Source organism: Sphaeramia orbicularis, chromosome 21 (genome assembly GCF_902148855.1).
Source record: "Sphaeramia orbicularis chromosome 21, fSphaOr1.1, whole genome shotgun sequence".
NCBI lineage: Eukaryota > Metazoa > Chordata > Actinopteri > Kurtiformes > Apogonidae > Sphaeramia > Sphaeramia orbicularis.
Genome location: NC_043977.1, coordinates 19,038,464 through 19,066,338, shown reverse-complemented (window position 1 = coordinate 19,066,338; position 27,875 = coordinate 19,038,464). Strand labels below are relative to the sequence as shown.

The 27,875-nt window shown below is 35.0% G+C and overlaps 2 protein-coding genes across 4 annotated transcripts; both read left to right on the top strand.

Annotated features, from left to right (window-relative positions):
* Positions 1-1,922: 1,922 nt before the first annotated feature.
* LOC115412596 (tubulin alpha chain-like) lies at positions 1,923-8,904 on the top strand. Of its 3 annotated transcripts, XM_030125188.1 has the most exons (5): positions 1,986-2,000; positions 2,884-2,935; positions 5,781-6,003; positions 7,282-7,430; positions 7,576-8,904. In XM_030125188.1, the coding sequence occupies exons 2-5, from the start codon at positions 2,933-2,935 to the stop codon at positions 8,548-8,550; spliced, it is 1,350 nt and encodes a 449-aa protein (XP_029981048.1). In that variant the 5' UTR covers positions 1,986-2,000; positions 2,884-2,932; the 3' UTR covers positions 8,551-8,904. The 3 variants fall into 3 exon arrangements, with proteins under 3 accessions (XP_029981047.1, XP_029981048.1, XP_029981049.1); XM_030125187.1 differs by lacking the exon at positions 2,884-2,935 and having other exon boundaries at positions 1,923-2,055; XM_030125189.1 differs by lacking the exons at positions 1,986-2,000; positions 2,884-2,935 and adding an exon at positions 2,372-2,405.
* Positions 8,905-10,032: 1,128 nt separating this feature from the next.
* On the top strand, positions 10,033-26,595 carry pofut2 (protein O-fucosyltransferase 2). Its single transcript, XM_030125193.1, has 9 exons — positions 10,033-10,219; positions 14,147-14,400; positions 15,972-16,116; positions 16,609-16,719; positions 17,905-17,971; positions 18,238-18,363; positions 20,769-20,949; positions 23,197-23,320; positions 24,442-26,595. Exons 1-9 carry the CDS (start codon positions 10,044-10,046, stop codon positions 24,593-24,595), a joined length of 1,338 nt encoding a protein of 445 aa, XP_029981053.1. The 5' UTR covers positions 10,033-10,043; the 3' UTR covers positions 24,596-26,595.
* Positions 26,596-27,875: the final 1,280 nt, after the last annotated feature.

The following is a 27,875-nucleotide window of genomic DNA, read 5'->3' as shown; positions in this document are numbered from 1 at the left end:
TGTATTTGAAACTCATCATCAGAGAGTGATATACTGTGTGAAAACTATGAAATAAAAACATTTTTAATGACACTAATCTGATGTTTTCTCACATTTTATCATACTCAAATACTAGTTAATACTCATTTCATGAAGATAATATCCTCTGAGACCCAGGAAATTGACAATTTTATCTTTTTTACACAAAAAAAATTGTCTTGATTGGAAACTGCATAATGCAACAGTTTTTTCAGATACATTTTAAAAATTACTTTTATTGATTGATTGATTTTTTTAACGGAATGTCCTTTGCAATGGACAGTATTTTTTAAGCTTAACTGTCAAACTTTTGTCCCCTACAGAGGACAAAATGTATTGCTGGGTCTCAGGAGGATATGCAAAAAAAAAAAAAAAAAAAAAAATTGTTTCAGAAGACTGTTAATGACATTCTAATTAGTCTATTTACACTGAAACATGTTACTGCAGATCAGGTTTATCAAGAGCAGTAAAGTTACAATAATTGTATGAATTGCAGTGTTTGAGATGATGCGTAAGAGTCCTCTAAATTGGTTGATATGGAACTAAAACAACAAAACCCATGAATATATAAGAGGAAAAACTGTCCACTATAGTGACCATTATGCATGAAAGGGTTAATCACTGTTGTGTTTTGAGCAGTTCTTCTGTATGTTTACACACATTTATTGTTCTTCTTTTGAGGAGAAAAAATTGTTATTTCATAAGAAAATATTTTATTTTCTTCTTCATTTTTAGGCTACAGACTAGTCCACATAATGTACCGTGATGTTTTTGGTCAAATTCCAGCATTTGCCTAATGTCACCTCTCATGTCATGTATTTAGCCCACGCATTTGAACTAACTATTCTTTTTTTATGGTAAGATAATATTTATAGCCATGCCAATTTTTCTATTATTTGATTTTTTTTGTGTATTGTTTATTATTATTATTATTATTATTATTATTATTATTATTATTATTATTCTATTGTTTGATTTTTTATTTGTGTATTGTTTATTATTATTTTTATTTTCGTTTCATATGTTTTGTATTATGTCTGTGTCTGAAATAAGCTAACCTAAACTAAACTAAACAATTAAACACCTTTAAAATATATTGTCGATCATCACATGTAGCTTATTTAGTCATTAAAACACTGGTGTTTCAAAATAATGAAAAAACATAAATGAGCCAGTCTTTTGAATGGCTCCCTTCAAAGAGACAAAAGTCCCATCACTACAACTTATAAGTCAGAAGTGAATTATCCCCAATAAATCTGAGTCTTGACAGTTAGGGTGACTTTGCAGGATCCACATCTGCACTGTGGAGTCAACTAAAATAAACCTGGGCTCTTTATTTTTTTATTTATTTATTTTTTTTTTACAGTTTTACTCACTCATAGTGCGACCTCTAGCGTTCAAAAATGACAATGATAAGTCATTTCTGTAAACTGCTGCTGTGTGGGTGGCTGGTGGTGCAGACTGGTTTGAAGGATATCTGACCTACTTACACTTCTTAAATCTTAACTATACATTTTGATATTTCCAAGTAAGACTGAGACAAATGCACTTTTTCCAAAGAGCTGCGTCAAAATGAATCATTTTCTTACTTTTGCGGCTACTTTGGGAAATTCCGGTGACGCATTAAATATGTTTCATATGCACCTTTTTTTTTTTTTTTTTTTGGTGCTATAGGCTGTACTCTAACCTAAGGACATGAAAAATGTAAAGAAAATACAAATAAAGGTATGATAAAGAGTCGAGATTCCCTCCTGACAAACTTGGACGTGAAGTGTTACTCGTGCGTAAATGACGCACACCCAGTCTCTGAATGTGGTGAATTCGGTCTGCACGCACGCAGAACAGAGAAGTGGGCGTGGTTTTCAGTTGACTGAAACGTGACAGCCCCTCTCCCACCTGGCAGTACTACTTACTCACTCGGACCACATTGACGGCCACTGTGAGAGGTGACGGGAAACCTCAAACGAGTGCAAGGCATTACTGTTAATATTATTTCTTTTCATTTTCTAAGGGACATTCTCTTTAGAAGACACAATGGTGAGTATATTTTCATTTTACTTTAGTGGGAAGTCCTGTTCTTTTTTTTTTTTTTTAATCATGTATTAAAGTTAAAATTCTCAAGTTATTTTTTCGAATACACCAGGAAACACAATGTGCTATAATTTTTTATTATTTTCTAAAGGATTTTCTCACTAGAAGACATAATGATGAGTATATTTTACATATTCACTTTACTTTTGCAGGAAGTCCTGATGTTTTTTTTTTTTTTTTAACTCTTGTATTAAAGTTAAAATTCTCAAGTTTATTTTTTTGAATACACCAGGAAACACAATATGCTATTATTTTTTATTATTTTCTAAGAGACATTCTCATTAGAAGACACAATGGTTAGTATATTTTCATTTTACTTTAGTGGGAAGTCCTGTTCTTTTTTTTTTTTTTAATCATGTATTAAAGTTAAAATTCTCAAGTTATTTTTTCGAATACACCAGGAAACACAATGTGCTATAATTTTTTATTATTTTCTAAAGGATTTTCTCACTAGAAGACATAATGATGAGTATATTTTACATATTCACTTTACTTTTGCAGGAAGTCCTGATGTTTTTGTTTTTTTTAACTCTTGTATTAAAGTTAAAATTCTCAAGTTTATTTTTTTGAATACACCAGGAAACACAATATGCTATTATTTTTTATTATTTTCTAAGAGACATTCTCATTAGAAGACACAATGGTGAGTGTATTTTCATTTTACTTTTGTGGAAAGTCCTGTTTTGTTTTGTTGTTTTTTTTTTAATTTTTACTCTTGTGTTAAAGTTAAAATTCTCAAGTTTATTTTTTCGAATACATTAAGACACACAATATGCTATTATTTATAATTATTTTCCAAGGGACATTCTCATTAGAAGACACAATGGTGAGTATATTTTACATATTCATTTTATATTTGTAGGAAGTCCTGTTTTTTGTTTTGTTTTTTTTTTCTGACTCTTGTATTAAAGTTAAAATTCTCAAACTTATTTTTTTCCAATACACCAGGAAATACAATATGCTGTTATTATTTATTATTATTATTATTATTTTCTATGGGAGATTCTTATTAGAAGACACAATGAGTATATTTTACATATTCATTTTACATTTGTAGGAAGTACTGTTTCTTTTTTTTGTTTTACTCTTGTTTAATTCTCAAGTTTATTTTTTCGAATACACCAGGAAACACAATATGTAAAAGCGCCTGAAAATGTCAAAACATCTAAGGTGCGTCTCCTTAACTGTATCAGGACCTCCTGTGTCAAAAATAGAGCCTATTCACTGTCACTTGTCTGCTGCTGACCTGAATGAACAGGTGGTGATGATCAGCACTGTAAAAAAAAAAAAAAAAAAGATAATTAGAACCTCCTATAAATAATCAGATTCTCCTGAAATTAGGTTAAAAAGTGCCATTTCACTGCCCTAAAAAAACATATAGAATTTTTGTTTTTTTCCTGTTAAGGTGTGCATGTCTGTTAGGAATTAGGGTGTGACTGAATGAGACCAGACAAGTATTTCTAAAGGGCAGGGATGTTCTTTTCCCTCCAAATTGACGCAGTCGTAAAAAAAACAGGAATTTCCATGCAGCAGCAATGCATATTGTGTTGTATAGAGGGACTCATAACTCATAGCCAAATAAAACAAATATTTCATGCATTATTAGTTTTCATAACTGTTACATGATGAGACATATTTGACTTTAAAGTTTAATGCTCAGTGTAAGGGTTTGAACTGGCAGACAACCTTGGAGCTCTTGTTTGCACTGTGTAATATAAACACAGCTTGTTGGCATTGTCACTACCGCTTTATTAAGCAACGTCATCACTACAGAGAAAGAGAGAGAGCGACAGAGAGCACATACCCGCCTTAATCAAACAGTCCTGGCCATATGAATTTTAGTATAAAACTTAGTGTGAATCTATTTTGTATAAGTACCGATGAACTACACTTAATCCACATAATAAAACTACAGAAAACCAGCTCAGATGCAAGATAAAGATATGGGAAAAATAAAGTAAAAAGTTGAATAAGGTGTGAATTAGTGATTTCAGTACTGATGGTGTAAAATAGTTTAAAATGTGTGTTTTATGAATGAAATCAACTCAGAAGTGGGTTTTGCCTCACATGATGTTGCTTAACAAACATTATCACAGCCTCCCTTCTTTATTTTGTGCAGGTGAACAGTGCCACTTGGTTTTTATGACACGTTATGTGTATTTTTCTGTTACGGAGACAGGATGTACTGTGATGTCGGGGTATTAAGGGATCTGTTCCCATGAATGCTGACCTGAAAAAGCTTTTAACAAATTGATGGCTTTGTCTTTCTCACTCTTTAATCTTATCATTCACCTTCTCTCTGTATCAGACACGACCTACAGGTTTATTTGTCTTTAACAAGGTCCAGATATAGTTGTGTTATAATAATGATTTACAAATTCAGTGACTTTTTAAATTTATAATAATTTTTTTTTTTCTTGTGGGAGACTGAACATTAAGTAAAGGAGGGGTAAATCCTACCTGGCAATAGCCTAGCCACTATTTTGAGGCCTGCCAGTCAGTGTTTACTGAAACAGTCAGCCTGTACTGCTAGGTGTCAGGTTTGCCTGGGGAGCCCAAAATAGCTGCAACGCAGAGCTCTGCTAACCTGAAAACCCAGACCAGAAGGAGGGTCACCACTGCTGTGATGGAAAAACAAGAGCTCTTTGACATCCTATGACTTTTAAAACTCTTCATGCATTTAAAATCATGCTGTTAACCATTAATCTGTACTAAGCAGATTTCAGAAACAGTAAATAACTTCCACCAATTAGCATCCATCACCCACTTCTGTAATTTAGTAGAATTATTAAAAAAAAAAAAAAAAACATTAGCAGATTTAGCATGAAAGAGTACGAAAAGACTGTATAGACTTTAAGAGCCACTGCATATATAGAAATGTAAATAATCATCTGTTACTGTGACTTATTATGGCTGATAAATTATTTAAATTCTGCATAAGATTATTATATTCATTGTGTTTTTATATGGTCCTTCCATTAGTGGCATGTTTTTGTTTTTGATGTTGTATACAGTCGCGGAAAAAATTATTAGACCATCAAAAGTCATCAAAAACAAAATTTTATGCAATCAAGTACTAACTCCTGTGTGGATCATGCGACTAAAACAGACAGAAAAGAAAACATGGAATGCCTAAAAGCACTGTTTTTGTCAGTACAATGTCATGGATATTAATGGAAGAACTGAAGTGACTTTGGTTATTATCAAGAAAACATGGAAAATGGTTAGATATCAGCTCTGAAATTTAACTCTTATGAACAATTTTTGTTGTTATTATTATATTTGTCCAAACAAATGTACCTTTAGTTGTTTAACTTGAACAAGAAATTGAAGAAAACCAGGGTGGTCTAATCATGTAGGTGCGGTTTCTGAGCTCCAGCTACATGTTAGCTCATGAACTTTACTCCGATACAGTCACATGAGATCCACTGACAGCTGCAGCAAATCTATTTTACATTTGCCCTTTGACCTCCAACCTCCTTTTCTCCTTACGTCTTTCCTTCACCCTGGTGGTAATCTTCCCTTTGGATTCTTACACCTGCACTTTTGTTTTATGTGTAAAATTAGGCCACAGTAAATTACTTCCTGTCCCCCTTTCTCCTTCACTCCCTTTCCCTCTCTTCCCTACCCTTCTTTCTTTCCGTTCAACCTTTCCCATTCCTGTCTTGCAGCGTGAATGCATCTCTGTCCACGTCGGCCAGGCCGGTGTCCAGATGGGGAACACCTGTTGGGAGCTCTACTGTCTGGAACATGGCATTCAGCCGGATGGCCAGATGCCCAGCCACAAACCTATAGGTGGTCACGACGACTCCTTCACTACCTTCTTCAGTGAGACTGGGGCTGGGAAGTACGTCCCCAGAGCCATCTTTGTTGACCTGGAGCCCACTGTCATTGGTCAGTTCATCATTTGCTGCACGAAATTTATCCTTATTAAGTCTTTTCCACTTATACCACCTCTTACAATGACTAACTGTCTAAACCACAGGTGTCAAACATATGGCCCGGGGGCCAAATCCGGCCCGCGGGATGAATTTGTGAAATGCAAAAATTACACTGAAGATATTAACAATCAGTGGTGTCGAAATCATTTTAATTCAGGTTCCATATACAGTCCAATTAGATTTCAAGTGGGTCAGACCAGTAAAATATTATAATAACCTATAAATAATGACAACCCCAAATTCTCTCTTTGTTTTTTGCTATAAAAAAATAAAATTACGTGAAAATGTTTACAATACCAAGCTATACTTTTACAAAAAACAAGAATAACCTGAACAACTAGAAGCACTCGGAGAGCGCAGACCTCCGCCAAGGCTGATCAGCGGCCCCCCCCGTGGGCCCCCCCACCCCCGATCACCACCAAAATGTAATAATTTCTTCCTTATCCCATTTCCAACAAACCCTGAAAATTTCATCCAAATCTGTCCTTAACTTTTTGAGTTATGTTGCACACTAACGATCAGTGGCCCCCCCCGTGGGCCCCCCACCCCCGATCACCACCAAAATTTAATCATTTCTTCCTCATCCCATTTCCAACAAACCCTGAAAATTTCATCCAAATCTGTCCATAACTTTTTGAGTTATGTTGCACACTAACGATCAGTGGCCCCCCCCCCTTGGGCCCCCCCACCCCCGATCACCACCAAAATTTAATCATTTCTTCCTTATCCCATTTCCAACAAACCCTGAAATTTTCATCCAAATCTGTCCATAACTTTTTGAGTTATGTTGCACACTAACGGACAGACAAACAAACAAACAGACAGACAGACAAACAAACAAACAAACCCTGGCAAAAACATAACCTCCTTGGCAGAGGTAAATATGAACAAACGTAGATGTCTTAAGAAAAGTAAATGCAATTTTACCAATATTCTGCCTGTTACTAAATGTTTTGTGCGACTGCAACGCACATGTGTAAATGATAAACTAATAAACCGAGGCATAATATTGTTAAAATTGCACTTAAATTTTTCTTAAGACAATTCAAGTTGTTCATATTTTTAAGGAAACTATGTCGATGTAAACCTGATCATTATATAATTTGACTTTTTTCGCTGTTGTTATTTTACTGGTCCGGCCCGCTTGAGATCAAATTGGGCTGAATGTGGCCCCTGAACTAAAACGAGTTTGACACCCCTGGTCTAAACTTTTGTGCTGGTTGTTTTCCAGATGAGGTGCGCACAGGAACGTATCGCCAGCTCTTTCACCCCGAGCAGCTGATTTCCGGAAAGGAGGACGCTGCCAACAACTACGCCCGTGGACACTACACCATCGGCAAAGAGATCATTGACTCTGTCCTTGACCGAATCCGCAAACTGGTGAGAAAATTTAAGGACAGCACTGTTCTGAAGCATCAACGGAGATCAGCTAAGCATATGTGTGGAATTTATGTCGATCTGTGAGGTTATTTTGATGTGTGTAGTGTTTGTGTGAGTCTTTGTAAATGTTTTTCTGTATTTGTAGGCTGACCAGTGCACTGGTCTCCAAGGCTTCCTGGTCTTCCACTCATTCGGTGGAGGCACTGGCTCTGGTTTCACCTCCCTGCTGATGGAGAGACTTTCTGTTGACTTTGGCAAAAAGTCCAAGCTTGAATTTGCCATCTACCCAGCCCCCCAGGTTTCCACAGCAGTGGTGGAGCCATACAACTCCATCCTGACCACCCACACCACCCTGGAACACTCCGACTGTGCCTTCATGGTGGACAATGAGGCCATCTACGACATCTGCCGCAGGAATCTTGACATTGAACGCCCCTCCTACACTAACCTCAACCGCCTCATCAGCCAGATTGTGTCTTCAATTACAGCCTCACTTCGCTTTGATGGAGCCCTGAACGTTGACCTGACTGAGTTCCAGACCAACTTGGTGCCATACCCTCGCATCCACTTCCCTCTGGCCACCTACGCCCCGGTCATCTCCGCAGAGAAGGCCTACCACGAGCAGCTGTCAGTGGCCGAAATCACCAACGCCTGCTTCGAGCCGGCCAATCAGATGGTGAAGTGTGATCCCCGTCATGGTAAATACATGGCCTGTTGTCTGCTGTATCGTGGCGATGTGGTGCCCAAAGACGTCAACGTGGCCATCGCTGCCATCAAGACCAAACGTACCATCCAGTTTGTGGACTGGTGCCCCACAGGCTTCAAGGTAGGCATCAACTATCAGCCTCCGACGGTGGTTCCTGGAGGAGATCTGGCCAAGGTGCAGAGAGCTGTGTGCATGCTGAGCAACACCACAGCCATCGCTGAGGCCTGGGCCCGCCTGGACCACAAGTTTGACCTGATGTACGCCAAGAGAGCCTTCGTCCACTGGTATGTTGGAGAGGGAATGGAGGAGGGAGAGTTCTCAGAGGCCAGAGAAGACATGGCAGCCCTGGAGAAGGATTATGAAGAAGTTGGAATTGATTCATTTGAGGAGGAAGAAGAGGGAGAGGAGTATTAGATAGGCAGAGCTGTCATTCGTGGTTTTGGTTTTTCAGAAATATAAAAATTGGGATATTTATCAAATAGAAATGTTTACAAAAAGAATTTGTATAGTTTCAAATTTAGAAATATTTGGATGTTTTTATTTATTAAAATGAAAAAGAAAAACAAGCTAAAGAAACTAGATTAATTAATATCTGTGCCAAAAACCTTACTGTGCATTGTCAGACAGTACCTGTTTGTTGAGTTTCAGTTGTATTATAATGGTACAATGTTTTAATGGTTATACAGTGTGTGTGTGTGTGTGTGTGTGTCAACCTGACTACAGGTTTCAACTTGTGTTGTCGTTCAATAAACCTTCTATCAAAAGTTTTTTGCCTGTGTGTGTCTCAAAGGAAAAGTTAGTAATTTGGACTACAGAACCTTTACAAACATTTACTTGTTTACTGTGGAAATCTGATTCAGTTACTGTTGAAAAGGAAAGATTTTGTCGACATTAATCCCTAAATACCTCAAAATCATGAGATACTTACTCCCTAACTGCAGGAAGTATCCAAGTATTTGTTGAATACAGATCCTGACTCTGTCTGTCTTTCTTTTTCTGTCTTTTTTCCTTTCTTTCAGTCTTTCTTTTTCTATTTCCATCCTTTCTTTTTGTCTTTTTCTGTTTCCACCCTTCTTTCTTTCTTTCTTTTTCTTTCTTTCTTTTTCTGTTTCTGCCCTTCTTTCTTTCTTTCTTTCTTTCTTTCTTTTCTTTCCTTCTTTCTTTCTTTCTTTTTCTGTTTCTTTCTTTCTTTTTCTGTTTCCACCTTTCTTTCTTTCTTTCTTTCTTTTTCCGTTTCCATTCTTTCTTTCTTCCTTACTTTCTTTCTTTCTTTCTTTTTCCATTTCCATTCTTTCTTTCTTTTTCCGTTTCCATTCTTTCTTTCTTTCTTTCTTTCTTTCTTTCTTTCTTTCTTTCTTTCTTTCTTTCTTTCTTTCTTTCTTTTCCACCCTTCTTTCTTTCTTTCTTTCTTTCTTTCTTTCTTTCACAAGGGTTACTTACACATTACACCACTTCATCACTGCTTCATGCCTGGAAAAGTCATTTGTAGAAGTATGTCTCCCTCTAGTGGTTACTCAGTAAACTACATATTCACAAAAATAGTCAACCTTACAGTGGCACAGACAGGACATATGCACTGCAGACTGCATTGAACCCAAACTAGGATAAAACCATCCATTTGACTGATAGCTCAGCATCTATCACCCATTCATTGAACATGCACACCTCCATCAAAGAGGTCAACTATATCATACCATCTTACGAATAACAGCATTAACTGTGCATTTTGCCGAGTTATAGGTTATCCCTACTTCAATTTATAATTATTATTATTATTATTATTATTATTATTATTATTATTATTATTATTATTATTATTATTATCTCGACTCGCGAGCTGTTGCCGGTCGCTTAGCAACTGTGCCGACGCTGTTTACACTTCCGGAAGTGCGTGGCTGTGTGAAAACATGGCGAAGAGAGCGGTACATGTAGCGGTGATATTCATTTCTTCAACACATTCTTTCACCGCAATATGTTTGTCTGTTTTGGTGGCTTTTGCAGCATTTGAAACAGTACATTGTGACAGTGTTTTCAGTGCAGGACACACGGCTACAGGACCGATCGGTGCCGCAAAGGATCTACGGTCAGTTTTTATGCTAGCTGCGGTTTGCTAATGTTAGAGAAGTTAGCTTTATCTATGTTCATATGTGTCGCAGTTGTTTGTTTATGCTGTAGCTAGAGGTTCTGGTCTTATTCCTTCCATTTAAAGACAATATTTCCACCCACTTTGCGAAGCATCCGCACATAGACCCTGCTGTTTAAGGAGGCAGTGGTGTACCTGACTCCATTCAAAACACGACCACTTTAAAAAGTTCTTCTGTAGAAAAATGATACAAGCTTTTTTGAAGTAATCTGTAGCATAATTTTGCAAAAGATTACTCTCAGCTAGAATTCGGCGTATAGATATATTCTTTACTCTTTCCACTACAGTAGCTACTACGTTTTATACTGCAATCTAACAAAATAATCATCAATATTAATTTATACATTATTTATTCATTATTTGTTATTTATTCACATTTATGAGGGGATTTTTTTTTCTAATCCAATATCAAAAATGCATGATGAAATGACTGAATATTAAACTGTGAAGTTAACCCTTTCATGCATAGTGGTCACCACAGTGGACAGCTATTCTCCAGCTGTTCTCTTACATATTCATAGATTTTGTTGTTTTAGGTCCAGATCAGCCAACACTGCAATTTATACCATTACTGGAACTTTATTGTTCTTGATAAACCTGATCTAGAGTAGCATATTTAAGTGTAAATCAAGTGCTTGTTGTTGTTACAGGATGGGGAAGCAAAATTTACAATGAACATTTAGTTGTTTTTTTCTCAGCAGGCACTACGTCAATTGTTTTGAAACCAAACATATATTGATGTCATAATCATACCTAACACTATTATTCATACCTTTTCAGAAACTTTTGCCCATATGAGTAATCAGGAAAGCAAACGTCAAAGAGTGTGTGATTTGCTGAATGCACTTGTCACACCAAAGGAGATTTCAAAAATAGTTGGAGTGTCCATAAAGACTGTTTATAATGTAAAGAAGAGAATGACTATGAGCAAAACTATTACAAGAAAGTCTGGAAGTGGAGGAAGCAACAAAAAACGTACCAAAGCTTTTATTAAAGCTCTCAAATCCAAAATCCTAAAGGATCCAACCAAATCCATGAGAAAAATGGCAATTGAACTTGAGGTAGACAACAAGACCGTTAGAAATGCAGTAAAATATGATTTGAAATTAAAATCTTACACAAGAAAACACAAGATTTTGGATTTGAGAGCTTTAATAAAAAGCTTTGGTACGTTTTTTGTTGCTTCCTCCACTTCCAGACTTTCTCGTAATAGTAGTTTTGCTCATAGTCATTCTCTTCTTTACATTATAAACAGTCTTTATGGACACTCCAACTATTTTTGAAATCTCCTTTGGTGTGACGAGTGCATTCAGCAAATCACACACTCTTTGACGTTTGCTTTCCCGATTACTCATATGGGCAAAAGTTTCTGAAAAGGTATGGATAATAGTGTTAGGTATGATTATGACATCAATATATGTTTGGTTTCAAAACAATTGACGTAGTGCCTGCTGAGAAAAAACAACTAAATGTTCATTGTAAATTTTGCTTCCCCACCCTGTATTAGTCCATAATTAACAGTTTTTGTAAAAGTTGTGTTTTTTTTTTTTGCATATTATCTCCATGAAGTGAGTAATGACTGGTATTAGAGTATTAAAATGTAAGAAAACATCAGATCAGTAGCATTAAAAATGTCTGGTAAAGGTTCATACTGTCTTCCACATATAGTTATTGTAGGTAATTCATTTATCAGACAAACTAGTAAAGCATGTAAACAAACAACTATCCCTGTCTGATAAATGAATGATCTAAAATAAGCATTAAAAATGTTTTTATTTCATAGTTTTCACACAATATATCAGTAAATACATGTTTCTTTGCTCCAAAAATTAAATGCATGGTGTCCAGCTGAGTGGACATTTTTGCAGCTCTATGAAAAACAGGTTCAGAAGAAAATTGTCTTTAGGCATGTTTTTTTCATGCCTAAAGAGGAATAAAAACATGCAAGAAAATTTTTTTAATTGAGGGTCTCATGATTCATGCATGAAAGGGTTAAAGTTGAGACTTATCTTGCTGCAATTTATTTAAGATTCAAAGATTTTTACTGTCAATTCACAAACTGCACAAGACATACCGAGAACTGAGATACCATTTTTACTGTTTATAAAAGATGAACTATAATAGAATATAAAAGATATAAATCAAACCTGTTTACAATAGTGGGGGTAGTGCGATACAGTAACGGTTATGAGGTAAGAAGATGCATAATGGAACAAAACAGCAGCGGATATGACAATAGTGCAATGTGTAATACAGTGCGGATGTGAGAAATATCACAGATTGGAGACAAAACTGATCTAACATTTTAATCAGTGTCAGTGTTAATCTATTATTCACTGTAGCTGTGAGGACAGTTTTATACGTTTAACCCATAAAGACCCAAACATCCATCTATGACCAAATGCACCTACTGATGTAAACTGTTTGATATCTGTTGATCCACTAATCCAGGGGTGGCCAACCCTGGTCCTGGAGAGCCACTATCCTGCATGTTTTAGATGTATCCCTCTTCCAGCACACCTGATTCAAACGATAAGCCTATCATCAAGCTCAGCAGAAGCCTGATAATGATTGTCAGGTGTGCTGGAAGAGGGAAACATCTAAAACATGCAGGATATTGACTCTCCAGGACCAGGGTAGGCCACCCCTGCATTAATCCTATCAATCCATTTAAATAATTGGTGTATTATACAGTTTATCATCTTTTCATGGTCATCAGATGTGACCCTTTTGGATGTTCAGAGGCTCCGTAGTTGCCGTGGAAACACCAACATTGATTCACCAGTAAAACCGATGGAGATGGGTCAATGACAGTGGATACAGACGCTTGGTTTACATTCAGTTAATCATAGATTTGCTGAGAAACTCATTTTTTCTTCAGTTTTCTCTGTTTCTGACATAATAACCCTCAACTTTAATCTGAGCTTTTATGAACATCTACATCAGGGGTGTCAAACTCATTTCAATTCAGGGGCCACATACAGCCTAATATTTTATGAAGTGGGCCGGACCAGTAAAATAATATGAATAATAGGATTACAACTTATAAATAATGTCAACTCCAAAGTTTGCTCTATGTTTTTGAGTGAAAAAAGTCAAATTCCATAGTGAAAATGTTTACATTGACGAAGTGTACTTGAACACAACATGAACAAATACGAACCTGAAAAATTCTTAAAAAAAAAAAAAAAAAAGCGCAATTTTAACAATATTATGCCTTAGTTTATCATTTATACATGTGCATTATAACTTACAGATCACAGTGGATCTACAAATGCACAAAACATTTAGTAACAGGCAGAATATTGGTAAAATTAGAATACTGTTAAGACATTTCAGGTTATTCACATTTTTTGTAAAAGGCTAGTCTGTAAATGTAAACATTTTTGTGTAATTTTAACATTTTTTAAAACTGAAATCAAGAGAAAAATTTGCTGTTTTCATTATTTAAAGGTTATTATGATAGTATTTTACTGGTCTGACCCACTTTAGATTGAACTGACCTAAAATGATTTTAATATCCTTGATTTTTTAGATCTTCTGTGTAACTTTAGCATTTCACAAATTCATCCCACAGGCTGGATTGGACCCTTTGGCGGGCCGGTTTTGGCCCCCGGGCCGCATGTTTGACACCTGTGATCTACATGATCAGTGAGTTAAATATAGGAAAATACCTCATTTTTGCTGAAAAAAAAACACAGAATACAGAAGATAATAACACAATAAATAGTGATAAATCACTTAAGGAAGGTGAAATATAGAGAAAAATTCATTTGGGAACTGCCACAAAAGTAACACTGGTTCTTTATGGATTAAGAGAACTTGCTTCTGCTTTTCAACATCTCACTACACGTCTTACTACCTCAGGTACCTGTTGTATGATGTGAACCCTCCAGAGGGTTTTAATCTCAGGAGAGATGTCTACATCCGCATGGCCTCCCTGGTGAAAACTCTGAGGAAGGAGGGTGATGACTGGGTCCTGGTGCTCCCTCCGTGGGGTCGCCTTTACCACTGGCAGAGCCCTAACCTCCACCAGATCCACATCCCTTGGGGAGAGTTCTTTAGCCTCACTAGTTTGCAGGCCAACGTCCCTGTCATTGAATATGAGGAATTTATAGCTGGTGAGCTTTAAAGATGTTTTTCCATCGACCAGAATATTTCAGATTTCTTTGATTTTATGTTAAGTATTAGTATCTTTACAGTTGCTCATTTGTTTCACTAATAACACAACTGTTTACTGGTGTCAAAATGTACAGAGAGTCCGTTACATGAACAGGTCTTTTTTTGTTTGTTTTTTTTTCTTTTTTATTCTGAAACCCGCCACCGCCCCTTCCTATTCAGAGGACAACTTTATTTTTAATCACAGCTTGTGTTTAGGTAACAATCTCCAACTTCATATTCACATGTTCATCCATTCCTTGCTTGTATAAATATACATAGAGGGAGGGCTCATATAGACGAAAGTGTACAGGGACAGGACGAGACAAAACAGTGGGACAACACAGACATAAGACAAGACAAAAACAGATGCTGATTACATATTCATCATTATGAATATTAGCTAAAATTTACTTAGGGGGTCAAATGAGTGGCCATTTTTGTCAAAAAAAAGTTGTAAGAAATGCATAGAACTGTGTTGAAATAATGCTAATACATTTGTGCACAGACTACTGATATTATTTGACAGTGGAAGCTATATCTTCAGAAATATTGGATTTTGAATAGCACGTGTATGTGAAAACTTTTGCTGGTGGATGGATGTGACATTACCCATGATGATCTGGTCAGTACCAGTACTTTATTTGTAAGAAATTTATATACTTACTATTGCTAATTCTCCTCTTATTCATAAATGTTAGTATTGTGGATCTAAAACAATAACAGCTGACACAAAAACACAAAATGTGGCAGTGGACGGATGTGACATGGTTGTTACGGATCCCATCATACTGATGCTCGGCAGCCATGTCACCATTTCCACAAATGATCCCTGTGCAAAAACTAGGATCAGAATTATTTATTGTATAGTTTATCATCATACTAAAGAGTAAATAACAATATAGAATTGTTATTTCTTTGTAAAAATGCTTATTATTAGAAAACTGTTGATTTAAAAAGTGACGTGTGACATTCTTCATGTATGTATTGGTGTAACATAAGCAGGATGGATCAGCACCATACTCCATATTACAACCTGTAAAAATAAAACACGTGATATGTAGTATAGACTCTTGTAAGAAAAATTGGGGAATCGAAAAGAATAGAATATTTGTTTTTCAGGTAAATTCAGTTAAAATACAACTTGGCCATTTGTGACATGAAAATATAGCATTAATTGTGATGAAATTGGACATTTTAAAACTGAAAACATAGTTCATATGACCATCAACATGTTGCAACAGAACTGAAATCCTGTAAATTTGCATAACTTGCACTTACCAACACAAAGTGCCTTTAGGGATTCACTTATATTGATTTTTTTATGCACAAAGACATAAATAAGACCTCTAAGCAAAATTTAGTCAATATATATACATGAGCAGGTTTTGAATGTACAGAGGCTTTTTTTCCCTAAATTAATACCAAAGTCACCTTTTTTTAAAAACCTTTCATTAAACAGATACTTTGTTATTTGTCTTTACTAAACCCAAACCTCCAGTCAGTGTGATTCTGTTCCTCTTTTGGGGTCTAGAGAATGGTGGCCCATTCATTGACCAAGTCTTGATTCTCCAAAATTATGCTGAGGGGTGGACAGATGGAAAATGGGAGGAAAAAGTTGATGAGCGGCCGTGCATTGAGAAACTGATGTACAACAAAGATAAACAGGGCTATTACAGGTAAGTAAACACAATGCACTCATCCACAACAAACTTCTGAAAACACAAGGCTTTAAAAGACTTTGCAAACAAATGTTGATATAAAACTAATTAGCTTAATTTACTTGTACTTGTCAGTTCACAAAGTATCACGTAATGTTCTTATAGTATGCTAATAATAAAAAGTAGAGCTCAGGATCGTTGGTGGGTGTTTATGCCTTTAAATTTACCAAAGGATTTGTACTTGCAGAGCCAGTTTTATAATGCCATTCTATTTCGCAGTTAAAATATCCGTGACCTCAGTTTATGCTGTTGCTATTGTCACTGCAAACATAAAGTCTACTGTTTGTGTTGGCGCTCCTACATACGGTATTTTCCTGACACCAAAACATGATCAGTGACAGCAATCATTTTTATAGATGCTATTTCTTACTTCTGTGTTTCACTTGACACGTCTCTTGCTCTTTATTCATCATCAGTTGTGTATTTGTCTTGCTTATGTACCTTTTCCAGAGGCTGGTTTTGGGGCTATGAGGAGACAAGAGCTCGGAATGTAAAATGTCTATCAGCTCAAGGTCACGCTTCTATTATGGCCCCGGTTCTTCAGAAAAACATTACAGTGACGTAAGTCTGGGAACAGTGGCTTCATAGAAAATTCACTGTCTTCACATACACACACACTGAATAATGTTTGGCCACAGTATAATCTCCATAACATGTCCACCTGCATTAAAATGTTTATTTTTAGTTTCTACGGTACTGTGATATTAAGGTGTGACACTACCTGCCGTTTGTTCCTTGATCAGAGATAAAGAGAGAAAGAAAAAGAACACACATTTGTCACTCAGTCAAAGGTGCGGATACTTGTGAAAAAACGCTGGTACCTAAAAGAAGAAATATTGCTTCATATTAGAGGTAGACTGAAATATCGGGCCAATATATTGATTTTTTTTCAATATTGGCCATTGGCCTAAATTTTTTTTTGAATCATTAGTAAAAATGTTATAAGATATTTGATCAGGCACCTGTGTGGGCAGCACTTGAAGTTCAATAAATGTTAAAAAAAGAGTACTATGTGTACGTGTGTACGTGTATTTATAATTTCATTCATATTGCTGCATAAAAATCTTAATTATCTGAGTGTTTCAATTGTATTTTACAGTCGGTGTGCCTTAAAAAAAGGACAAAAATCGGTCTTAAATATCGGCCTCAAAAATCGGCTGTAGATATCAGCCCATCAGCTGACCAAATTTTTAAAAAAATCGGTTTTGGTATGGGCCTTAGAAAAACCCATATCGGTCTACCCCTAATTGATTCAACCTGTACTCGAGTAAAAATGAAAAAGTGCAGTTTCTGAAATGTGAGCGAACTACGAGCTGTGAAATTAACTGAATCTCACACCATATTAATATTGCATGAAGAACATTAAACAGTACTGATTAAATAAACATATATTCACTCCAGCTTTCAAATCAGTTTTTAATAACAGTAACAGAGTTAAAAACTTTATGATGCCTTTTCTCAGCATCCAGTCACCACTTCATTTCTGCTTCTTCATGTTAGGTGTAACATGTGTGAACATGTGCATTAAAATCCATAGAAATAACCTTTGTATGTATTAGTATCCCATCCATTTGATGCTGGGAAGGTGCACAGAGATACAAAATAAATATCATAATTCCCCTCAGTTGCATGAAAAAGTTGAATGTAAAATTACTTCTAAAATATAACCAGTAAATATAAATACAAAATGAAAGCACTGAGTATTTGTACTTTGTCTAAGAGGATAAACTTGTTGGTGTGTTGCAGATCAGTTATGCTTGACCGAGCAGAGACACTCCTCCATGATCATTATGCTGGGAAGGACTACTGGGATGTAAGTCACTTCATTTAATAGGATAATTATTATTATTAGCAGTAATGCTGGAGCCAGGTGTTGAGTGTATAGTTCATTATTTTTTCGCCGTATTAACCATTCTCTGTCTGTAAATGTTGGTTCCCACATATATAGGTTTAGCTAATGCTTGGTTCTGCCTGAAAATAATATATTTTTGGCAGAAACTTTTCACCCAAAGGGTTTAAGGAGCAATATTTTATGTGTAAAAAAAGATGTGAAATTCTCTGTAACTCTGTTGAATGTAGACCCGCCGCAGTATGGTGTTTGCCAAACACCTGCGCCTCATAGGAGACGACTTCAGACAAAAGTACCTGAACTCCACAGATGAAAAAGACCATACCATATACAGCGAGGACTGGACCCGCATGAAAGTGAGTCGGTGCTCCTCACTGTGGCTGTAGAAGTGAAATAATGTTTTGGAAGTGTCGAGCAGATTTTGGTAGATTTCCCCCTCACTTAGAATAGAAAAAATTATTAGACCACCCTTGTTTTCTTCAATTTCTTGTTTGTTTCAATGCCCGGTACAACTAAGGGTACATTAGTTTGGACAAATATAATGATAACAACAAAAATAGCTCATAAGAGTTTAATTTAAGAACTGATATCTGTCCATTTTCTGTGGTTTTCTTGAAAATAACCAAAATCCCTTCAGTTTTTACATCTATGTCTATGGCCTTGTACTGTCAAAAACGGTGCTTTTAGGCATTCCATGTTTTCTTTTCTGTCTGTTTTAGTCACATGATACACACAGGAGTTAGTACTTGATTGCATCACTATTTTTTTTTTTTTTAACTTAATTTTTATTGGATTTTCTCTTTTTTTTCAGTACAGAGCAATTATACATTCAAGTACAGTTCAATTAATTTCTTTTCCCCCTACACAGCTGCAAATGTACTCTCATACACCTCCACAGGCACGTATGATGAAATTTGAGAAAGCAATAACAATTATAGCAAACAATGTTCACTCCAAAAAATAAATAAATAAAAAATAAAAAAGGCTGTAGATATAAATCTTCGTCAGAGGTAGAATGACAGCACCTTGATAACATGTAGTATTCTTGCATCACCAGTAAATATTATTGCAGCAGTAAAGGTAACATAGGTTCCCATCTTTTAGTAAATATGATTTTCTGAAGCCTGAGCAAGTATGTGATCTGCTCCATCTGGTAAATATCCCAAACTTTTTGAATCCATGTATTATATGAGGGAGGTTCTGGTTTCATCCAGCTGATGGTTATAGACTTTAAGGCAGCGGTGAATAATATATTCAAAAGGTATTTATCTGCTTTTCTATCCAGACCTTCAGGTATTACTCCCAAAACTGCAATAACTATTATTTTTGATGACTTTTGATGGTCTAATAATTTTTTCCGCAACTGTATTTTGTACTGATATGTACATCAGTATTAGTAAGGTTTTTTTATATACCATACAGTGATGAAGTAAATGCGGTGAATAAATTATGTAAAAACCATTCAATTTAATGAAAATAAGTCCAATAAGCAGTTTGTTTTGGATTATATTTACTTATGTTCGAAATTCTTTAACTAATTGTTGCTATGTTTTATTCACCAGTTGATTGATTAGTTATTTCTAATTTTGTAATTTAACCCTGTAAAGCCTGAACCATTAAATCACTGACAGAAAATTCCAGTTCTTTGAAACTGGAGCCTTTATTGGTCCTTCTGAACAAACCCCCAAAAATGTTTTCAAATATCAATTCCCATGTATGATTATAAATTTTTCATATCTGAGGTCTCAATGCTCAAATATTATTATTTTTGAACAAACAAAAACATAATATAACACAAACATGTCTAACAAATTGGTAATTTCTTTTCAAAATTGGCAAAGTTCTTCCTCCTTCCTCATTAATTTAATCTTGTAGTGTAACTGGAAAGGCCTCTGATGAACGAATTCCTCCCCCCTGGTGGATTATCTGTGTATTTAATGTATCTAGTTGTACACATCCGGTTTTTCAAGAAAAAAAATATCACACTTCTCATGTAGAGGGCTTGTTGAGCCGCATTATGTAATAAATTCCCATTATGTAATAAAAGTTCAAAATGTAATAAGAATGTCACATCATCTTGTAATAAAAGCCGCATTATGTAATAAACTGATGCATTTTGTAATAAACTACCTCAATGCATTATGTAGTAAATTTTTTCGCATTATGTAGTAAGTTATTACAGTTTGAGAAATTGATTACAAAATGCACTTGACGCATTTTTATTTTCAGGAAAATGTCATGTGCTAAATTAATCTTTAAACTGTGTGGTTACAGTTCTGATTACATTACCTGTAGCTCCTGTGACTAATTTCTTCTAAATTGCTCTGAAATTATATTAATTTGGATTGTTATTACATAAATAACCATGTTATTACATTTTTTTTTAAAATAAAAATGTGTCAAGTGCATTTTGTAATAAATTTCTCAAATTGTAATAACTTACTACATAATGTGAAAAAATTTACTATATAATGCGTTGACGTAGTTTATTACAAAATGCGTCAGTTTATTACATAATGTGGCTTTATTACAAGATGACGTGACGTTCTTATTACATTTTGAACTTTTATTACATAATGGGAATTTATTCCATAATGCGGCTCAACAGGGCTTCAGAACTCATGTATCAAATATGATACGTTTGGCGTTATAGGGTTAAACCAGATCTTTTAACCAATGATAAATTCAACCCTCTGAATAGCAAATCTCAAGTGTTTTAAAGCTATAATCAAAGGTGTCCTCTTTCCTGGTTCCTTTTCAGGCTAAACTGGGCTCGGCTAAAGGTGGGCCATATCTGGGGGTTCACCTGCGCAGGAAAGACTTTATCTGGGGTCACAGAGAGGACGTCCCCAGCCTTAAGGGCGCAGTCAAAAAAATCCGCAGTTTGATGAAGAAGCACAAACTTGATAAAGTGTTTCTTGCAACAGATGCAGATGAAGAAGGTAGTAAAGTGAAGGAAATGTAAATATAATACACACAGTCAGTACACTGTAAAAAATGCCCCTCTCAAAACAAGTTTAAAAAAAATTAATACAGGATATTTTTGCTTGAATTCAGCAAAAAAAAATCTGCCAATGGAACAAGTGAAAATTATCTTGATACGATTTCTTGAAATAAGATTTTCAAGATCTATTGTTTAAAAATAAGTTTTTATATCTCACTGAAAAGTTACTCTTTAGGTGATTATGTCTTATTTTAAGTGTGATAAGATATTTAGACTAGAAATGAGAAAAATACACTTGGTATGATTTAGATTTTTTTCCAGTGTAATTCCATATTGGTCCATTTGGCTTTTCTGATAATCTGACAGTTTATGATCAAAATCTAAAATTGTATTTGGTGATAAAATCTGCAGTGTTAAAGGGGTCATATTTTGCTAAACCTAATTTTATTAGTCTTTGGTTCATTTATTTGTGTATTTGGATCCTAATAGTTCATAAAGTTTGAATTTGAACCCTCCAGGTGCTGCAATGCTGTCTTTTTTGTTCAGATACAATGACAGCCAGGAACAATAAAAAAAAAGATAACTAAATCAAACTGAGAACTGTAAAAACGATTTACTTTCTAGGCTTTAAAGCATCGGAGCCTGTAATTGGTCTATTATGCAATAACATGTCATTAGCTGTTGTTAAAAGTTAATGAGCCCTTACCATCTAAAAAAAAAAACTCTCCCTCTTAAAGCCTTTGATTAAAGCACTGAAAATGACAACACTAACCTCAAAGCTGTGTCAAAGCGACAAAGAATAAAATGACACTATTTAAACCTATCATGTCCAAACTGAATTAAAAGGGATCATATTTTGCTAAACCCACTTTTATTAGTCTTTGGTTCATTTGTTTGTGTATTTAGGGATTGTAACAGTTCAAAAAGTTTGAATTTTAACCCTCCAGGTGCTGCAAAGCTATCTTTATATTCATTTTGGCAAAAATCGAGTGGATTTCTACAACCCGTTTTAAATTCCTACTTAATTTGTTATGTTTTATAACTAGTTACATCACTACATTTGCACATATGAGGTCAAGACTTGGCGAACATTTCTCCGAGTACGACATAATTGTTTATCAGCAGCAGCGGTTGTAATAAAAAATGAAAATATGTCCAAACTTCGAGCTGATTACATAAAATGTTCAGTTGTTGGTTGAACGGGACAGGAAGCGCAGTCAACAACCTGGAGGGGGTGGAGCGTGAAGTGGCTCATTTGCATTTAAAAGGCCAGCGCTAAAAACAACTTTTCCGGTGTCATTACTCAGAAATAGGGTTGAAGATGGACCTGTGGAGTTGAATTAATGAAGAATTCAGACCCAAGCAGAGCATTTACAATTTATGTAGACCACAGGGAAATGTTTTAAAGTGCATAATTCATTTTGAAAAAAAAAAAGCAAAATATCACTCCTTTAATGGTGATAAGAAGTGGTTTAAAAAAAGTGCACACCTGTATGTTACTCTACATTTATATTTCTTAACTCTTTCAATGCCATGGGCCGATTAAATCGGCTTTACGAATACAACCTTTAAAGTGCCGCGGGCCGATCAGATCGGCTTTGGAGAACACGCCATATTTGTGTACAAACAAACCATCCACCCCCATTTCTTTCTCACATTTCGATGACATTCTTTCAAATCTTCTTGCAAATTACGATCAATAATGAATCGGCTGCGTCCGGTGCGTTTTGAATCTAAGTAGCAATCGGTCGGATGTTACCGAGCGGTTTTTGACTAAGGAAGAGCTCGCATTTCGTTTTCTGCTTGGGAAATTTTATGAATGAATTTATGAATGAAATCATATGCAAATTAGATGGCCATTTTGTAGTAATATCGTAAACACAGCGATCTGTCAAAACAGTCCCATCTGCTAGAAAATGAGTTCTGATGACGAGTCAGACTTCGATTATAAAAACGACGCGAAATACTGAAAAACGGCCAAATTTTGTGGCACTTTTAAGGCTTATTAGCCCCTTAACTGTCTGGCACCGAAAGAGTTAAACTCTTATTTTAACACAAACATGTCATTTTGTAGAACTGCGGGAGCTTAAAATGTTTTAAAATGCATAATTCTATTTAAAAAAGCAAAATATCACTCCTTTAATGGTGAATAGAAGTGGTTTAAAAAAAAAAGTGCACACCTGTATGTTACTATATATTTATATTTCTTGAACTCTCATTTTAACACAAACATGTTATTTTATAGAACTACGGGAGCTTAAAACGTTGTTGCCAGACATGGTGCGGTTTGAAGCATCTGCAGAGGACCTGGAGCTGTTTAAAGATGGTGGAGTAGCCATTATTGACCAGTGGATCTGTGCCCATGCAAGGTAAATAAGTGGTCAGGTGTCTATAAATACAGGGTTATTCAAAAAGAATGAACCGATTTCATGACTCGTTGCTTCAGTTCTCAAGCGTCGTCATGGAATGAGTCAGTGACCATTTGAAAGAGGAGTTTTCTAGGTTTGTGTTCCACCTCTACCCACTAACCTCGATGACTTTAAACATCGAATAACAACAGCGATCAACTCAGTGGATCGTGATATGCTGATATGCATCTGGGAGGAATTCTCTTATCGCATTGATGTTGTCCGTGCTGCAGGTGGTGGCCACATTGAACACTTGTAAGACAGGAAATATAAGTGGTTTGTGAGTAGAATACTTGTGACTTGACTGGAGTTTTCTATTGCTTTTCCTTATTAAAATATTGTGTTATGAAATCGGTTCATTCTTTTTGAATAACCCTGTATTTTGTTTGTTTGTTTATTTATTTCGAATATAACATAAAAATGAAACCACAAAAAGATTTATATAAAAGAGGAAAACATTTGAAAACTTTTAGTGTGTCAGATTTTTGGTAGGAGGCAATATATGGGGTTTACTCTTTGTTTATTACAGCACAGGAGCCCAGTTTGCATGCGTGTGAATAGTTGGTTTGTTAATGAAATACTTTGGCTTTAACTTGCTTCCTTGTACCATTGTCATTCCATCATCTTCTGAACAAGATTGATTCACAGTATATGTCTGTAGAGCGTAATAAAATAGATGATGAATGGTAGAGTCATCAAACAAAGTTGATCTGGTTGCATATTTTTCCAAGGAGTGGTATTGAATGCCAAACCACAATTTGAAAAATAGGTGGAGAGGTGGTTCTGTGATGATGATTCGGAATTATTCCACCAAATCTGATGTCTGAACTGAAACAGCAGTATAAAAATGAATAGTTTTTTGTTTTTTTTTTGCAACATGAATAAACTCCACCATCAAAATAAAAAAAGGCTGAATAGTTTAGATATTTTTAGCAGTCTGACTATTCTTGTCAACCAACAAACAGAAAGTAGTTCAACTGGACAAACCAGTTAGTCTGATAACGCAATACTTTCCGAGGTACATAGTGCATACTGTACGTAAGTAATGAGCGTTTGCTTTGTTTCCTTCCCATTTTTTTTAGATTCTTCATAGGAACATCTGTGTCCACTTTTTCTTTCCGAATTCACGAGGAGAGGGAGATCCTTGGTTTTGACCCTAAAACTACCTACAATCGCTTCTGCGGAGACTCGGAGAAAGAATGCGAACAGCCCACACACTGGAAAATTGTTTATTGATGTGACTTTTGACTCTGAAAAACACACACAAGTGCCAAAACAGTGTTAAGAGTGACATTTATCAGTATGGAATCTTCAAGTTATTAAGAGTCTTATGGTGTATTTTTTACTTTGAGTTGAAAGAGTTGTGCAATCAGGTCTTTACTGACCACTGTGACTGAACCTTAGGGTCAAAAAGCCAAGGCTGAGCTGCCAAACACATATTACTGTATTAAATATGTTCCAAACATGCAAACATTCAGTACGAACAAACACCTGTGTTTTCTAGTACAGGATTGCTTGTATGCTGAATATGATATTTCTTTATTTGTTCATTTTTCTAATGATTATTTACCACTGAAAGTATTTTAAGGTTGCAACATATAGTGTTGTTTTATCCATTTAACACTAAATTTAAATGATTATATTTAGTGTTGTTCCAAGATGTTGAGCATCTAAAATGCCTTTTTTAAAAACAAAAATAGAAGAAAAGATGTCTGTGAATTTGAAGTGGGGTTTTTTTCACTGTTATTTTGTAGAGAGTGCAGCCTGTGCCAACATTTTAAGTCATATTTTTCATATTTTATCTTAATTAAATGAATTAAGTGAATCCTCAAAAGCAAATACTTCTGTGAACAGCAATGCACCACAGATTTTTTTACATTCACGCCTGATGGATTGTTATGAAAAGCAGTCTTTCCTTCAGTATTGTCTTGTCAAAGCACAGGTTACAGATGTGTAACAGTCAAGCACAACAGTCACTCCTCTTACTGTATAAATGGTTGGTCAAGTCACGAAAGTCATTACGAAAGCATACCTCAGATGGTTTCCATGAATGGGAATGTCAGACAAGTATGTATGGTCACTTTACGTAATACAAGTACAGTATGGAAACTTTAAATGATGCAGTTCAGGCCACAAGAACGCATGAATGTAGTGACAGTAACACCAGGATGTCATAATGTCAGTGTATTCCATTTACTGTACCAGAGGTTTGTAATATTCACCATGTGAACAGCCAATTTTGACCCAAAACAGCAGGAAAAAAATGTGTGTGAAAGAAACAGTTAACTACAATAAAGAAAGCAGTTGAGTTTCTTAAAAAAAGAGCATGTCTATAGGGGGCACTATTTACAAAACAGCGAACTAATTCACAATTGGAGAAAAAAAAAAACACTGGTTTTTGTATGTGAATAAACACATGATGAACAAATTGTAACTTGATTTTTGTTTGATAAAACGTAAAAAAAAAAAAAAAAATCTTCACCGTCTGAACAGCCAATTTTGACCTGAAACAGTATGAAAAAAAGTATGTGAAAGAAACTTTTAACGACAATAAAGCAAGTAGTTGTGTTTCTTAAAAAAAAACAAAAAAACATGTCTATAGGGGGCACTATTTCCTCAACATAACTAATTCACTAATGGAGAAAAAAACACTCCATTGGTTTCTGTATATGAATAAACACATGATGAACAAATTCCAAATTGAGTTTATGCTATTGGCTTTGGCCAAAAAAGACTCCAGGCCCTAATATGACATATGACAGATTTTTATGTGATAAAATGTAAAAAACAAAAAAAACAAAAAACAAAACCTTCACCATCTGAACAGCCAGTTTTGACCTGAAACAGATGAAAAAAAGTATGTGAAAGACACATTTAACTACAATAAAGAAAGCAGTTGAGTTTCTTAAAAAAAAACAAAAACATGTCTATAGGGGGCACTATTTCCTAAACATAACTAATTCACTAATGGAGAAAAAAAAACTCCATTGGTTTCTGTATACGAATAAACACATGATGAACAAATTCCAAATTGAGTTTATGTTATTGGGTTTGGCCAAAAAAGACTCCAGGCCCTAATATGACATATGACAGATTTTTGTGTGATAAAATGTAAAAAAAAAAAATCTTCACCATCTGAACAGCCAATTTTGACCCAAAACAGTAGAAAAAAAGTATGTGAAAGAAACATTTAACTACAATAAAGAAAGCAGTTGAGTTTCTTAAAAAAAAACACATGTCTATTGGGGGCACTATTTACAAAACTGAGAACTAATTCACTAATGGAGAAAAAAAAAAACTCCACTGGTTTCTGTATGCAAATAAACACATGATGAACAAAATTCCAAATTGAGTTTATGCTATTGGGTTTAGCCAAAAAAGATTCCAGGTCCTAATATGACATTTGACATAGATTTTTGTCTGATAAAATGTAAAAAAAAAAAAAAAATCTTCACCATCTGAACAGCCAATTTTGACCCAAAACAGTAGAAAAAAGTATGTGGAAAAAAACTTTTAACTACAATAAAGAAAAGCAGTTGAGTTTCTTAAAAAAAAAAACAAAAAAAAACAAAAAAGCATGTCTATAGGGGGCACTATTTCCTAAACATAACTAATTCACAAATGGAGAAAAAAAAAAACTCCATTGGTTTCTGTATACGAATAAACACATATAAACATATGCAAATTGAGTTTATGCCATTTGGGTTTGGCCAAAAAAGATTCCAGGCCCTAATATGACATAGATTTTTGTTTGATAAAATGTAAAAAAAAAAAAAAAAAAAAAAGGTATTTTATTCTCTACATAGACGTTGTTTTTAACAAATGCTATATCTAACAATAGCTATAGGTCAATTACAGTGACAGCAAAATGTTCACTTTTACCAAAATGATCTATTTCCATGTATTCTCTAGGTATGTTTTTTTTTAACCTAGACACACAGAGCTGTGCCTCAGGACCCATCAGTTACTGACCCCTTTTCAAGAGTTGTCTGTTTTTGGTTTTGTTTTGTTTTTTTGTCTTTACCTTATTTCAGTTTTTTTTTTTTTTTATCTTTATGCTTAACCAACTTCATGAATCAACAGCTCAGTGAGAAGACACTGTTCCATCTGTGGATTCATCTTCAACCTACTTTGCTGCTTCGTTGACTTTACCAACATGTTATCAAGATGGAAAACCAGTAGGACTACCCTGATAATGTTAATCTTACCAGATGGACAGAACAATAGTGGAATGCCTTGTGTATGTGTGTGTCAACTCTGTCCTGTTTTTGCCTAACCCTTACTTAACTCTACCATCTTGTATTGCACCTTGTTTGGCAACGGAAAAATTTCCAAGCATTTTTCATGTGTTACTGTCAATAAAAAAGGATTTTACAGTCTTTAGAGTCATACTCAAATACATTCATACAGTTTATGTATTGTAATATTATTCTGCTAAATTTTTTGCAGTTTTGTCTATGTACAAGTATCTGCAACAAATGAAGACGGCATTCATAAGTATTATTTCTAAATACTA

Excerpts from the sequence above, each read along its gene's own strand:
- LOC115412596 (XM_030125187.1), top strand. Across the intron at positions 6,004-7,281 it reads CCTGGAGCCCACTGTCATTG|ATGAGGTGCGCACAGGAACG; the intron begins GTCAGTTCATCA and ends GTTGTTTTCCAG. Across the intron at positions 7,431-7,575 it reads TTGACCGAATCCGCAAACTG|GCTGACCAGTGCACTGGTCT; the intron begins GTGAGAAAATTT and ends CTGTATTTGTAG.
- pofut2 (XM_030125193.1), top strand. The coding sequence starts at position 10,044 with ATGGCGAAGAGAGCGGTACATGTAGCGGTGATATTCATTTCTTCAACA. Across the intron at positions 16,720-17,904 it reads CAGAAAAACATTACAGTGAC|ATCAGTTATGCTTGACCGAG; the intron begins GTAAGTCTGGGA and ends GGTGTGTTGCAG. Across the intron at positions 20,950-23,196 it reads AACAGATGCAGATGAAGAAG|AACTACGGGAGCTTAAAACG; the intron begins GTAGTAAAGTGA and ends GTTATTTTATAG.